Raw genomic sequence first — 16,781 nt, forward strand, 5'->3', positions numbered from 1 at the left:
CAATAAGCCTCCCCAAGGTCCCAGTTCTCTTGTTGACACTTATCCAGCGGAGGTCTGGTCAGTGCTCTCTCCTCGGTCTTTCCATCCTCCCTGACCCTTCTTGACTCGTTGTATCTTTCCAGCCATTCCTCTGATTCCAATTTCTCCCATTCTTTTTTTTTTTTTTTTTAACTTTTCAGAATTGTTCTTAACGTTCCTACTATTATAAGTATTATTTTAATTTTCTTCATCTTACAAATCCCTTTCAGCTCTCTGACTAGCTCTGCGTATTTGCTCCGTTTTTCCTATTCTTTGATATTCACCCTGTGGTCAGTTGGAACAGCAAAGTCTAAGATTTGACAGGACTTTTCTTTCTTGTTAATTATCACGACATCCAGTCTTCTTGCTAGGATGGGTTTATGTGTTTATTATTATTATTATTATTATTATTATTATTATTACTATTATATTATTATCACTATTATATACTACTACTACTACTACTACTACTACTACATTCAAATTTCTGTTTATTTACGATTTTCTTTTATCAATTTTAAAAGAAATCGGTTAGACGTTGTAACCTCAATTATCGAATCAAGATTTTCTATTCTGATAGCTTCTTTCTTCAGTCTGCATGCCTTTGGAATTCCCTTCCTGTTCACTGTTTCTCCGACCGTACCAACATGTAGAAATTTAAATGTAAATGACAACAGTCATCTTGCTGCTCGACTTCCTACTCAGGTTACCTCTATGAATCTGGTGATCTATCACAGTGACCCCTCTAACTTCAGTGGCAATATGCCTTGTTTGCGGTAAATAAAAGTAAAAAGAAAAAAAAATAGAAAAAAAAAATAATAATATTATGAAAGGTTGATACGATGAAAGGAATGTTTGGTCGCCCCCTGCCTTGAAAATTCAAATTCTGCACCCTCTCTCTCTCTCTCTCTCTCTCTCTCTCTCTCTCTCTCTCTCTCTCTCTCACACACACACACCTTCCTCTTAGAAAACTGGAGAAATGTGCCAACCAACAGCGTGCCAAGTATTTCCTGGATGAACTATCACGGGAATAAATAGCTAAAGAAGGCTCTATAGACAGGCTGAAAAGAGGATCCCTTAACTATGATCGGGAGAGAATGATAACTGGAATCTTAAAAAGATCCCCATCAATCCAGTAATTATAGGAGCAACCGGACTCATGAAAAAGAATTTCAAAAACTACCTGGCAAATATACCGGGTGAACCAAGTGCAAGAGAAATACAAAGAATTGCACCTAAAGGAACGGTTAGACTCTAAAAAAGATCTTCTGATTGGAGTGACTGAAATTGTGGGCGGATGTCTGGCATGTAAAACAAAATAAGAAAATTAAAACAAATCATATATCTATAATATAAAGCTGAACGTCTGCGTGTGTGTCTGGTCACGAATAGGCTCCTATATGGTTGACTATTATAGAAAACTCATCACATATAATAATAGAAGATGTATCGAGACACAGGAATGGGTATGTTTGATAACTCATTAAGATTCATTAAAATTGTCGGGTCTGTGTACGTGCCTGGTCCACAAAGTATGGAAATAAAAAAATTAAAAATTAAAAAAAAAAACTACAAATATATTTTTAAAAAGCCCCCCCTCTTTGGGTAGAGCACTGTCGTAAATAATCTCACCCGCTACTTAATTGGCTGAAAATGCAAAGCTCGTTGTTTGTCTGTTTACGAACAGACGATTTGAGCACTATAAAGGTGGTGGCGGATGTCTATTTAAATAGACATTCCGACGAGTTATTTATGGGTGTCAATTCCATGGTCGAGTGGGAGAACCTCTGACTGTCAACACGATGGTTCTAGGTTCAATCCTTGGCTTGGGAGAGATGCTGGTCTAGCGGCACTGATGAGTTGTGATACAACGAAACAGGACTGTATGTCGATGACTACAAATATATTATATATATATATATATATATATACCCACACAGGCGGCAAAAAGAAAGTCCGCACCTGTAATTTTTTCAAAAACTGCAAATTTAAGTTAAATTCAATATAACTGTTTAAACAAACTATATTTCATTTGATTGGCCTTTTAATCTTCTATAATTTTACCTGTTCATATTTGACTTTTAATTGAAATATTCTAGTGTTCTCATCAATTTAAAAAAATAACTTCAACTTGAAGAGGCAAAAAGAAAGTCCGCACAATGCAAAGTTGTTATTTAAATGTAACTTTAGAACATTAATGTAACACAAATACAACAGGAACACAATGAACTAGTTAATATTGCAGCAATACTCCGGGGAAAGGGCATCCCACTTTTCTTTAATTTTTGTCCAAAGTTATTCCAAATTTGAAATTTTATCATTGCGTAGCTGTTGCTTGGTGTAATGCCATATGTTTTCGATAAGCTTGAGGTCTGGAGATTGTGTAGGCCAATCCAAACATGGAATATTATGCTTTTCCAGGAACCTCTTGACATTGCCAGCTTTGTGAATGGGAGCATTATTCTACATGAAGATAGGATTATCATCCAAATTCCAATCAAAGTAGGGTAGAAAATGCTCAGTCAACATATTAATGGACTTGGTTGAATTAATTCAACTTTGCAAGCGAACTATAAGTTCTGGACCATTGGTACTAATAATGCCCCACACCAAAACTGAACCTCCACCACCTTGCAGCATTGAAACTGAGCACCTAGAATTAAATTCTTCATCTTTTCTCTCACAGATATATTGCTTACCATCACTGCCTAGCCTATTTAACATACTTTCGTCGCTGAAAAGCACTTTTGACCAATATGAAGAGTCATGATCTTCATTGCATCTGATGAAGTTCAGACGGCGCTTTCTGTTCTTTACAGAAATTATTGGCTTGTATCTTGCAACATATCCTTGCAAATTAAATTCCTTAAATCTGTTCTTGACAGTAGAAAGAGAGCACTTTTTAACTCGATTGCCCTGTCGTTGGGGAGCCATTTCAAATCTGTTTCTTAGGCTGTGGATCTTAATAGCATTGTCTTCCCTGTTAGAAGTAACTCTGGTACGACCAGATTTAGGGCATCATGAACACTGCCGGTTTTTTGTTGCTTTTGCACAGTCTTTCATACCGTTTTCTCATCACATTTCAATCTGCGGTCGATTTTTCTATTGGATAAACCAGAAAGGTGAAGATTAATGAGCTCCTGACGATCACTAAGAGAAAGTCATAGCATATGAACTAAATGTTATTTTATATAACCTGGAACAACAACAATTACGATTAGAGATGATTTGCTGCCTGTTGGTGGATATTTTAAACTGGTTTACAGGCGATAATTTAAGCTGGTTTTAAGCGAATTTGTTGCTGCAGACTTTCTTTTTTGCCTCCTCAATTTGAAGTTATTTTTTAAAATTGACGTGAACACTAGAATATTTCAATTAAAAGTCAAATATGAACAGATAAAATTATAGAGGAATAAAAGGCGAATCAAATGAGGTACAGTTTGTTAAAACAGTTATTTTAAATTTAGCTTAAATTTGCAGTTTTTGAAAAAAATTACAAGTGCGGACTTTCTTTTTGCCAGTACTGTGTATATATATATATATATTTAAAAAAAAACATATAAATGGCAAGTAAGCTACACAAAGCAGTTCATGTTTCATTTCATTTTGATCTAGTTTTCGTTTTTATCTGGTCTTCCAGCCTCGGTCCGTACCGAGTGGTATTATATATTATTTTTATTTGAATCCTTTGAGATGAGTACTTTGTGTATTTATTTTATTTATTTATTTATTTATTTATTTGCGGACTGTTATCCTCATCTTCATAGTTGTTGTTGTGGTTTCACCAGGTCTCGGCCAACTATTTCTCTGGCCTTCTTCAACATGGTGAAACAACAACAACTATGAAGATGAGGATAACAGTCCACAAATAAATAAATAAATTACTTATCCCAAAGGATTCCAATAAAATTAAAAAAAAATATTCATATAATCTACTTTTTTGTTCTTTGTTTAAACTTTCGCCAGGAGACGTTTTCTTTCTTATTTTTGTCTTTTAATTTCACTGATTGAGCCATTATTTTATTTTGTAATATTAATGTGAACACTGGTGATGGAGTGTGTATGCTAACCTTATATCAATATTGATCTGAATGTTTAAAGGGAAATAATTGTCTAATTTTAGTATTCGAAAAAAAAAAAAAAGAAGCTAATATTGATTGTTTACAACAAAAAAAAAAAATATTTTCCCAATTGATCATATCAGAAAATTCCCAGGCTCTACATGTTGAGCTAATATTGTTAAATAGATATAGATCTGCTATCAGTGTTGGTAAGTCTATAAAGACTGCTTGCCAATCTGCTTTACAGTTTTGTAATCTACTTATGTTTCATGAATGTGTGATATGTTTTGTAATGGAGCTTGTTAATTGAAACTGTTAACGTTTCTTTTTTTTATATATATGATATTGCTATGTAAATCGGACACTTTCAATGAACATAAGTCTCTTTTTCTTTTTTTAATTGTCTCATCAGTTCGTTCAAGCCAATGCCAAACATTCACCCGCTAACTCAGATATTTCAGATAAGAGATCTTTATAAGATTCTAACTGCCCCTTTAAGCGCAATTGTTTGAATCTTTCTTTCACTTGGTTCACCAGGTATATTTGTCTGATAGTTTTTAAAATCCTTTTTCACGAGTTCATTTGCTCTTATAATTACTGGAATGATAGAGATTTTACTAAGACTCTAGTTTCTTTTCATGGCATACGAAGACCTTAGTATTTCATTATTTTTTTCCCTCTCATCCTAGCATCATTGGGGGACAATAACTTCTACTAAGGTTGCTTCTTTCTCCTTGTCCCATATCATTATGTCAGGTTTTATGGCTCCGTTTACTAGGTACTTAGCTGTAGGAATTGCATAGTCATAGTGGATGGTGTATGACTTTCTCCTATGAGCTTTTAAGTGGACAATGAAACAACAGCAATAACCACAAAATTCAATCATCATCATCATCATCATCATCATCATCATCATCATTGCATACATGTTAACACTATGTTTTTAACGACAGAAAAATGGTTCAATCATTCTACCGCTCTAGAAGGTATCTCACTGCCGATGCAATCCTCTACCTGTATAAGAGCCAAATACGTCCTAAGATGGAGTACTGTTGTTGCATCGGGGGAGGTGGTCTACTGAGCATTATTTCCGGCTTTAATGGACTACAAAACCGACTTTGAAATCTAGTGGGGATGCCCTTTTCTACGCTCCACTACTACTTTCTCATAGAAGAAACGTTGCAAGTCTTTCTCTATTCTATCATTATTTTCATCGCAGGTGCCAAACTGAGCTTCAATTTATGGTTCACCACTTGTAAAGCATTTCCAAAAAAAACTTGTTTAGCTACAGCCACTGGTACCCTCTCTCTCTCTCTCTCTCTCTCTCTCTCTCACCCTACCGACCTAAAACTAAATGAAACTTCCATGAGAAATGTTTCTTTACTAGAATTGCCTGACTGTGGAATGCGATACCACATTGTCGCTTTCAAGTCCAATGTAAACAAATTCTTGTTGAGCCATCCTCTCTAATAATCAAACTATGGCCGATTACGATTATCATTACCAATCATCATGGTGTATCTAACTGTCCACTTGATACTCATTTAACCTTATTTCTTCGAGTGGCCTTTGGGCCTTGATAAGTGGTAACAACTCAGTAAAAAAAATCTCAAGCTATTTCTGTCTTCGAGAATATTGATGGTTTTGTTTGTGTTGTTTCCAAGGTGGAAGCACCTGATAATGATTTGAAGTGTTTTATTACTTGGTCGAGCCATGTCATCTTTGGTTGTCCTGATGGTCTTTTAGTAGGTTTCATGAAGGTTAGAATTGCTTGATTTGCAGGTGTTTCTGATGGTAAGTCTCATTAGATGGTCAAACCATAACAGTCTTCTTTTTTTTTTAGTATAATGACATTCCATGGTTTTGCTTTGGTGTGAATGTAAAGATCTTTGTTTGAAACTGATTTTTGACCATCTGATATGGATGACTCTTCTCAATATCTCCCTTTCAAAAGCATTAACATTGTATTCTGCTGTTTTGATGTTTGTGTCCACAGCTTCGAGTCATACAAGAAATTGGATGTATGCCAGACACAACAAGAAACTGAACCATTTTCATATGACCCGCCTCTGTAGATTGATGAAAATCAAATAGTAAGGCAAGATCCAAGACACAGAGGTTAGAGCCCAGCCAAATCTCCTGTCAGCATACATCATGCTGCAACAGTGTCAGGTTCAGTAGGCAGGTTATATATGCTACATGTTCAAAAAAAACCAAAATAAAAACCAACAAAACAGCTCCTAAATGCAAAAGAACTGCAGGAGGACATCAGAAACAGTTTAAGGGCATCTTGAAGGTCTTAAGTTTGGTTTGTATTCTGGCTTGTGGTAAAATCTACCTCAAAATAAATGTTCCAAGTGTACTGTAAGCCACAAAAGGGGCCGTGGTTGCTGAATGTGCACACATTGAGAAACATGAGAGGAAACATGGTATTCAAAAAGACAGAGAAGTCAGCAGCTATACTACAGAATCATCTCACAGGTGCCCTACACGCGGGAGATACTTCAGAGCTCAGATCAGACAAACCCACAAAAAAATTACATGGTCATGGCCATCTTTGCGAGCAATGGACGAGCATCATATTGTAAATACTGTCAGCTTAACTTTTTCGTTGTCATACTCTCTGTTAAAGACAGACTCATAAGTTTTGCATGCATTTAGTGTAAGCCCTTTGCGCCTTTTGATGTCTTTCTCTGTGTCTAGCATTTTAGTTAAGGTATTTACATTTTTTTTTTCTTAGCATCATTTTCACCTTTATAATATTAATATCACAAAATTCAAAGCGTTTTGTAAATCATGATTCATAGTTACAAAGCTTCTCCATAAAGTTAATATTTATTTGCATAATGAAACATATCACACGAAAGGTAACATGTGGGCGACTTTATGGGTTTTTTTTTAATCACTCGTCATCACTTAACTTAGATATAGTTTAACCCTCACTAAAATATAATGTCCCTTGCCCCATAGAATCTCTACTATTATATAAAAGAAATTTAATCCGTGTGTGTGCCTGTGCGTGTGTGTCTGTGCGTGCGTGTGTGTGTGTGTGTGTGTGTGTGTGTGTGTGTGTGTGTGTGTGTGTGTGTGTGTGTGTGTGTGTGTGTGAGTTTCTTTGCTATGGACTCCGAAACGGCTGGGCCGATTTTTATGAAATTTTACACAAATGTATTTTATGTGCCTGGCAGTGTTCTTAGACATGATTTGTGTTAGAATGTCTTTGATAAGTATGGATAAGTGAAAAAAAAATCCAATGAAAGAAAAAACAGGCGATTTTGACCAAAGTTAATAGCTTATACAGTCTAAGATCACAAGTGTATTTTAGAAGTTTTATTATAACCACAAAAGCAGAAAGGCATGGCCTATAAAATCAACAGTAGGTTCTTTGATAAGACGGGCAGGTTCAAAATTAATGTTTCTGTTTAGGACACAATTGAACCATAATACTTGACTTTTGCATTTTAAACTTTAATTCAAACCAATGCATGAGTAAAAAGCCCCGTATATAAAATCAACAGTAGGTTTTTTTTTATATGGCATTGGCGCATTGAAAATGAATGTTTCTGTTTAGGGCACAATTGAAGCATGCTACTTGATTTTTGCATTTTAAACTTTAATTGAAGCAGTTATATATAAAAATAATTTTATAAAATTAACAGTAGGTTCTCTACAGTGCAATGTAGACTACAATGTATTGTGGACTGAGTTACTGCAGAGGGGCATATGAGGCTTCCTCTTGGTGTATTGTGATGAGTCTCCCAACTAGAGTAGGCAATCAATCAATTTAATTGAAAAATATGCGATTTCACCGATTTCGATGACAATAAAAATATGGGAGTGTGAAACATTCGTTGAGCATCATTAAATCTTGGGCAATATCGGGTTTCTCTGCTAGTTGTTAATAAAAGTCAAAATCATTTCTTCAATCCAACCATATACCTGATACAAATAAACCAGTCTATACCTGACTCGTGCGAGTTTCAGTCTTTGTTATACAACAATACTTTGGTGATTATTAGTAGGAGGTGTGATTATGAATAGGCTTCATACTCACCGGACCTAAATCTCCCCAGATTTTTATCTGTGGAGTGATCTTAAAAATAACAATCATTAGAACTGAAGATGCCATCAAAGCTAAAACCAGAGCAATGCCAAGTGAAGGGTGCGTCAGAGTTCCTATTTACAATGCCTCCCCACGAAGGCAGAGTTAAACACCAGGGTCGTTTTTTAATGTGGAGAAAAGGAACAAAACTTTTCTCAGTCGACAGAGAAATTGAAGTGTAGCATTTGAAAAACAGATACTACACTTTGAGTTATATATTTTTTATTTATTCTGAAAAGTTTACAACAAAATAGTAATAGCCAAAAAATTAGGCACAAGGCCATTCAAAATTCAGTAGGGGTGCTATGGTCATTTGGTCCGAAGGTCAAGAACGTCTTTTAAAGTGACAATTTTGTAGATTGTATCCAGTTGAACGGTGATAAAACAAAACTGTTGAACACTTATGAGTCAAACGTGGTGGACAAGTCAAGCGTAAACTAAAGTTTATTTGTACCAAATATGGTTTGGATTTTTTAATTATTCCATGTTTAGAATTTTTTGATTTGACAGAACTTGAACTTGGCTTCATTAGTCTGTCATGCTTAAATTTGAAATAGCATTTTCTTTGGTCACTAACGTATAAGTTTGAAATAGCATTTTTGTTGACCTATAAAGCTTAACTTTGAAATAGTGCTTTGGTTGGTCTGTCATGCTTAAGTTTGAAATAGCATTTTCTTTAGTCTGTCATACTTAACTTTGAAATTGTTCTTCGTTTGTCTGCTACGCATAAATTTGAAATAGATTTTTCATTGGTCTGTTACGCTTAAGTTTGAACTATCATTTCCATTACAGATGCATCACACTGGATGTACTCATCCTAGAATGTCCATTCTTGTTAAATCATTCGAAGAATTTTGTTGACGTCGCTTCCTGAATTGTATTAAAAGTTTTTGTTTTTTTTCATTTTTATTTTCCATTGCAGGTGCTGCTGTTGTAAGCATTGCATTTTGGGCCATCAAAATTATACGACTGTCATTGAAGATAACTGTTGTGATTGTAATTTCGCTGCTATGAGACAACTTAGTCGACTTCCAGAAGCGGACATTGTATATGTAACTTATCATGTTGATGTAAGCTGCTCATTTTTTTCTTCCCTTTATATTTTCACTCTTAAAAAGAAAAGTAGCAATATCCGTTTAATGCTGGGTTTATATGCAAACATGCCGTCTTTATAATTGGTTATATCTGTTGGTTGATACTGTATTACCTTGCTTATGATCCTGAATTCAAACTTGACATTGATTAAAAAACAAAAAAAACATTTTTTTTCTTAAGTTACGAATGAGTATGCCTAAATTTAGAAAAGGTAAAGTTGTTTTGTCTCGGTTTTTGGAAAGAAAATTTTAGTTTTCATCAATCGTACAAAAATACAATTTGAAAAAAAATCTATGTAAAAATAAACTAAACAATATATTCCATCATATATTTACTATTCATATTAAAATAATTTGGTGTTTTTGAATTTGTTCATGCTGAGAAGTCAATTTTTTTGCAACACACACACACACACACACACACACACACACACACACACACACACACACACACACACACACACACACACACACACACACACACAGCTCTACTTATGTGTGTGTGTGTGTGTGTGTGTATGTGTGTGTATGTGTGTGTGTGAATTTATTCTCTGTGGACTCTGAAACAGCTGGGTTGATTTAAAAAAAAAAATTCACACAAATGTACATTGTGTGTCTGGGAGTGTTCTTAGATATGTTTTATATCAGAATGCCCCCTATAAGTATTGCAAATTGATGATAATAAAAAGAATCCAATTAAAGAAAGAACAGTTCAATGTTGAACAAAGCCAACACTAATACGGCCTAACATCGCAAGTGCATTTGATAAGTTTTATTACCGCACAAGCAGAAGGGCCTGGCGTACAAAATCAACAACAGGTTTAAAGTGTGAAATGAATATTTTTGTTTTGAGCACAATTAAACCATGTTGACTTTTGCATTTTATCTTTAATTCAAGCCATTATATTAAATAATTTGATGAAATCAACTGTAGGTTCTCTACAGTGCATTGTGATCTAAATCACTGTGGGGAAGCATATGAAACTTATCCTGGGGTACCACGGTAGGTTCCTGACTAGAGCAGGCAATCAATCAATTTGATGGAAAAATGAGCAATTTCATTAATTTCGATGACAATAAAAATATAGGAAGTGTAAAACATTTGTTGATTTGAATTCAATCCCGGTCAACGTTGAATCTCCCTACTCCCTGCTAGTATATATATATATATATATATATATATATGAAGGTCGTTCCAAAAGTAAAGCCTTCTATTTTTTAATTAAAAAACTAAAATGTTGAAGAGCTACAAAGACGGGAGTGGTATCATTAAAACGAGCAAGCTCTTGTGCCTTAGAATTTATTTTTCTACATGGTTAGCAATATTCTCAATGCACTTTTACCAGCCTGTTTGGATGCCTTCGTCATAAAATCTGGAGTAGACTTTGCCACTCACATCTCTGTCACCACTCTGAAATCGACGAACCCATCTCCTAACTATACTGACATCCACTGCACCGGTTTTATAAACACTTACAAAGCCCCGGTGAATGTTGATTGGTTTAGTTTTTTCTTTGGGAGAATTCAATGATGGATCTCTGCTTCTGATGCACGTCAATGACAGAGGTTGTTTCACATAGTCAATATCTGCAACAGAGATGAAAGTTTCAAGTCATGAATGCATAAGTTCAGTCATCATAACAATGCAATTTGCAATCCCCTTCATATAAGATGGAATACTGTTGTTACGTCTGGGGTGGAGCTCCAAAAAGCACCTTTTTCTGCCTTGACAAGGTACATAACCGTATTCAAAATTTAGTGAGTGATAACTTTTCGCCTCTCTGCACAGGGGAGATATGCGAGTCTGTCTCTGTTCTATCAATACTTTTATGGAAGGTGTTCGACTGAACTCCAATCTATGGTCCCTCCCCAGAAAAGATTCACAACTGTTACTCACCTACAACTTTCCTCACACCCTATCTGTGCCCAAAACTAAACGAAAATTCTACATGCAGAGTTTCTTTTCAGAGCTGTCCATATGTGGAACACAATACTGTTTGTCTGCTTCCCGGCTGACTATAAGATGGTCGTCTTCAAGTCTAATATGAATAAATTCCTATTGAGTCCTTCATTTAGATAATCTTACCCTAGCCAAGTTTGTATAGTGACATCTTCTCTCATCATTTACCTAACACTTAACATTTATCCTTGATGACTTTCTAAGTATATATATATATATATATATATATATATATATATATATATATATTTCCCCAAAACCTCTGGCCTTGATGGAAGGGAGACTAAAATTTGCTGCTATAGTTTCGAATGATCTGAAATAAAATCAAGGGGAAACTTGATTCCAAATATTTCTCATATGTTATATCTACCCTCTTTTGGAAATAGGGTATAATTATGAATATCTCCAGTATTAAATAATTCTTATACACTGTGAAATCTACTTTATGTATGAAAACCAAAGAGGGGAGACATAACATATGAGAAATATTTGGAATCAAGTCTCCCCTTGCTGTTATTTCAGATCATTGGAAACCATAGCAACAAGTTTTAGTCTCCCCTCCATCTAGGCGTGAGGTTTTGAGGAAATATCAAATATTTTGTAATTCATATGCAAAACTAGGAAAACAAAATATATTGAAACATTGGTAAAGGTGCAGTATCTTTCCACCCTCCAAAAATCCTTTAAAATTACCACTATTAAAGGTTTTCGATGGTGTGGAAAACGAAAATAAAGTTTAAAATTCCAGGAAACGAGTAGTTTCTAAGACACGAAGAAATTATAGTTTTAAAAGTGGGGAATCATTTTTCAATATTAATTGAACCTAAAATGGACACTCTTCCATCAAGGCCAGAGGTTTGGGGGAAATATCAGATATTTTGTAATTCATACGTTAAATTAGGAAAACAAATGACCATGATTGAAACATTTTATGGTTGTAAAAAAGTGCTAGAAATTGGTTTTGGATGATGGATGACCCCCCCTTAATGTGAGACCTTAAGGGCAAATGTCACATAGTCCACTCCTTAATTCAGGTCACTACCTTTCCAACAAGCCTTCCTTTGTTAAATTCTGATCACTGAGATTTTGAACTTATAAAATTGCCAAAAAGGTGGTATATATATATATATATATATATATATATATATATATATATATATATATATATATATATATTACAATAGAAAAATGCGAGCATGAAAAATAATATGGTTAAGCTTAAACATGGAAAAGTAAAGGACTGGTTGTTAAAACTGGAAAAGAAAAGGACAAGGACAAGATATTCTAGTAGAAAATATAATAAATTTATAACTTAAAATATTGCAGCATTAAGAATTGATTATATAATGTTATAAATCGAATTTAAAAAATTCTTAATACTGCAATATTTTAAATGAGTGAGCGGTGAAACTTTAAAGCAGTTCTAAATGACTAAAACTGCCACTTAACCATATATTTAAACACGGTAGTATTTGAATGATATTATAATATATCTACACTCGTAGCCAAATTGAATATTGAAATGCTCATATCTTTGGTTCTATGAGACGAAATTACGTGAAATTTTGCAGGGTTTTTGAAGATTATAATACTATTTTATGGTTAATATTTTATGACAATTAGCAAAAAGAACTTATATTTTCAAACCAATAAAATATGCCCAAATTTCCCTACATTTGTATATATAGTGTCCTGGCAAGTCAGCTTTAGTTTTGTAGCTTTGGGATAGATTTTGCTTAGGATTTTTTTTTTTTGTTTGGTTGTCTCCCCTGTGGCCTTGGATAGAGGTCCTAAGTAATTAGCAACTCTATTTTTCGGTCGCCCACACTGAGGATTGAACCTTCAACCTTCAGGAGAATATCACTTTTTACAGTGGTTAGAGTACTTGGAAAAAAAAATTGTAAAAAGTGATATTCTCCTGAAAGTTGAAGGTTTAATCCTTAGTGTGGGCGACCGAAAAATAGAGTTGCTAATTACTTAGGACTTTTATCCAGTCATGTCTGATGAAACAAGAGCACGCTACCCCTGTGAAGTAAATAAAGGTTCCGCTCGAAATTTGGTCCAAAGTCCTGAGTTCAACAGAAACCTTCCCGAGTTCGACAAGATACACCTGAAGAAGGTTGGAGATTCCATCGAAACGTTGTGAAAATCAAACTCAAGATGAGAACAGTCCGATGAATCCAAATGATACGAATAACCAATCCTCATCTCAAAAATTTAGAAACGGCATAAAACCTTTTTCCAAACTTACTTAATCTGAAACGTTTGATATGTAAAGCAAAACGTGTTATACGTCAAACAAAATACGCAAACTAAATATCACAAACAAATGTTTGAAGATATAAAGAATTTGAAGCATAAAACCCTTTTCCCAAACTTACTAGATAAACTATTGTTTATATGCCGTATAAAAAAACACAACCAAACCAAACAGCATGAATATAAATATTTTAAGATATAAAGAATTTGAAGCATATAAACTTTTAAGAAAACGACTGCATTTAGTATTAAATAACCAGAAAAGGATTGATATGCCGTAAAACCAAACAATCAAGCCAAATAACCAGACTCTTGAATGAATTACTTTTTATTCCAAATTCTTTAAAACATCATTTTGTTTCGAGGATTATTACTATCCTATCGAAAAAATCCTAAATTAATTTCTATTTGGAAATGATTACTTTTATTCCGAAATGACTAAAAACCATTGCTCTATAAAAGTGCAATCTCCGTCTGGAATAGAGACAGTTAAGCCTCTTATACAATAATCTGTTCAATCACTTTTGAATTTCTCTCACATTGCGAGATGTTACGAGAAATTAATCATGTACTTAATTTTAGGTTGCTGCCTGCTCAGCTTTGATCTGCTTACGAGCAGGTTCAACTCTACGTTTTCTTTTCTTTTTTCTTTCTTTTATTGTAATTTCTCATGTTTTTTTTTATTTTCTCCTTCCTCTGTATTCCGTGAGTCACCAAGTTTTACCTTAAGCTTTTTCTCCTTTAGTCATTTCTCATTATAATGCTTTAAGTGTTCGCCATTCATTGCATGCGTTTTATAGTTTTCTTCTCTTTTCGTTGCTCATTGAATAAATGAAACTCATGTTCCCACTTTTATCGATAACAATAAAGAACGCCGTTGTTTTTCTCTTGAGTCTATCTGTTCACAACTACAGAGCCAGATTTGTTTTTCTTCTCTCGTATTGACAAATAGAATAAACAAAATAGATACAATATGTATTCATGCTAGACAACTGTATGTGTGCGTGTATGTGTGTGTGTATGTGTGTGTGTGTGTGTGTGTGTGTGAATATTATATTTTGAATTAAAAAAGCCCAAAAGAAGCCACGATTAAAAAAGGATATTCCATCGTTTAGTTAGGTTTTCTTTCTCTCTCTTTCTTTCATTTTCTTAAAGGTCTAATATAAACCGTATGTAAATGTCTGGGTTAAGGTGACCTCCATAACCCAATTACTATTACTAATTAGTCTAGATAAAATATTGTATATTTAATTTATATTTTTTGTTTGATAGGACCCTACGGATTTTTTTTCTCTCTTGTAGTGGACCTATATTCTATTATAATTATATTATAATTTTAATATTTTTAGTACTTTTTAATATATTAATTTAACATATATTAATTGTAGAAATATTACAATTTGCAATCGACTTTACCTTATCAAATTTTATGGATTACTTCAGAAGCATACATTTGAATATTAAAAAACTCTCCATTTAGTCTGGATGGTTGCTTCATTCATTGCCTTGGATTTTACGACCGGGCCTCTACTTGACTTCATTAAACCTAATTACACACCCTGGAATATTCTTTTTTAATCTTGACTTCTTCTAGGCTTTTCATGCAAGCTTTTTAGTTTTTCAATCTGTGTTAAATAGCAATATTTGTAACTGCCTATAAAGATTATTTTGCTGAAAACATTTCCTCTGATGAGATGAGCCATTTATTGAAAATCCATGGATTAAGGAAAAAACTTAAAGTTTTTGTATTCCTTGTTGAATAAGAAATTCGTTGTAATTTTTGAAATTTAGTGAATTTAATTCCAAATTCTCATTTATACTATTACTCTATCTCGTATATTGAACTTATTTATCTGATTGGGATTGTCTTATAAATATTGATAATAATATTTATATCGACTTTAATTTTACAGTATTATACAATCTGTAATCTGAAAGTAGTTCAAAATATCAGTTATATATATATATATATATATATATATATATATATATATATATATATATATATATATATATATATAGTACAGAAGATTAGAACATCGGTACCGTCAGTTTCAACTCCAAAGAATTTCTGTCTTCTCAGAAAAGATTTTCTGGGTAGATAGATATAAAATAGAGCTGATGAGAGTCCGATATAGGCGACCAACAATAGGTCCCCTTTGTTGTAGTTTGAAACCGACGGTATCGCTGTTGGCTGTTTTTCTTATCTTCCATAACACACACACACACACACACGCACACACACACTCTCTCTCTCACACACACACACACACATACACACACACTTATATATATATATATATATATATATATATATATATATATATATATATATGGTGGATTCTCTCATCGAAGACGATGAATGGGGGTTCAGTATGCAATCTTCAGCATATATATATATATATATATATATATATATATATATATATATATATATATATATATATTTATTTAGGCAGAATTTCATTATTCGCGCATATTTTATTGAAGAGGATCTTCGTTCTTCTTTTTATGATCTTTCTTTCGAATTTTTCATGTTTTCGTACAAATATTTTTGTTGTGGGATCCAAAGTTCTTATAAAGTCCCCTAGTTGCAAACACCTCGAACAAGAACATAACATAATAAACACCACCTCCAAACAATACAAAGAACTTTAAAAAAATAACACTAACATATTAAAAACTTGCAATAATTACCAACGAATAACAATGCTAGAAGCATTAATAATAAAAAGTAAAAACCCAACCATTAATAAAATAAACTTTGACAACAGCAGCCGAATTCTCCACCTATTCTAACACGATAAAGGTGAAGAGGAAGGAAGAAAAAAAAATTCAAATTAGGCGAAACTACACATGGTAAATTAGTAATAAAAACAGTAAAACGACAGAGGAGAACTCAATCAATAAGTAGGATGCACAGGAAGAACAACCCTGACGATGGTCAATCGAGACCGAAAACGTTCGGTAAACTAGTGGACTTTATAAGAACTTTGGATCCCACAACAAAAATACTTGTACGAAAACAAGAAAAATTCGAAAGAAAGATCATAAAAAGAAGAACGAAGATCCTCTTCAATAAAATATGTGCGAATATATATATATATATATATATATATATATATATATATATATATATATATATATATATATATATATATATATACTACTTTCTTATCTTGGAATTTTTCTTAATAATTGAGCACTCAACAAGGTGTTGTGGACTAAATCACTATGGGGAGAATTGTGAACCTTCCTCCCGGTACACTGCGGAGTGGAGAGGGGGG

At 33.5% G+C, this 16,781-nt stretch overlaps 1 protein-coding gene across 1 annotated transcript in view; it reads left to right on the top strand.

Moving 5' to 3' along the window:
* The window catches only part of LOC145276934 (diacylglycerol lipase-alpha-like), a 285,454-nt gene that overhangs the window by 196,207 nt on the left and 72,466 nt on the right, over nucleotides 1-16,781 (top strand). Inside the window, exon 8 of the mRNA XM_080128420.1 lies at nucleotides 9,104-9,251. Within this exon, the coding sequence (XP_079984546.1) occupies nucleotides 9,104-9,251 (148 nt within the window). The remainder of the gene's footprint in view (nucleotides 1-9,103; nucleotides 9,252-16,781) is intronic.

Source organism: Euprymna scolopes, chromosome 5, assembly GCF_053919585.1.
Source record: "Euprymna scolopes isolate OS-2025 chromosome 5, ASM5391958v1, whole genome shotgun sequence".
Lineage (NCBI taxonomy): Eukaryota > Metazoa > Mollusca > Cephalopoda > Sepiida > Sepiolidae > Euprymna > Euprymna scolopes.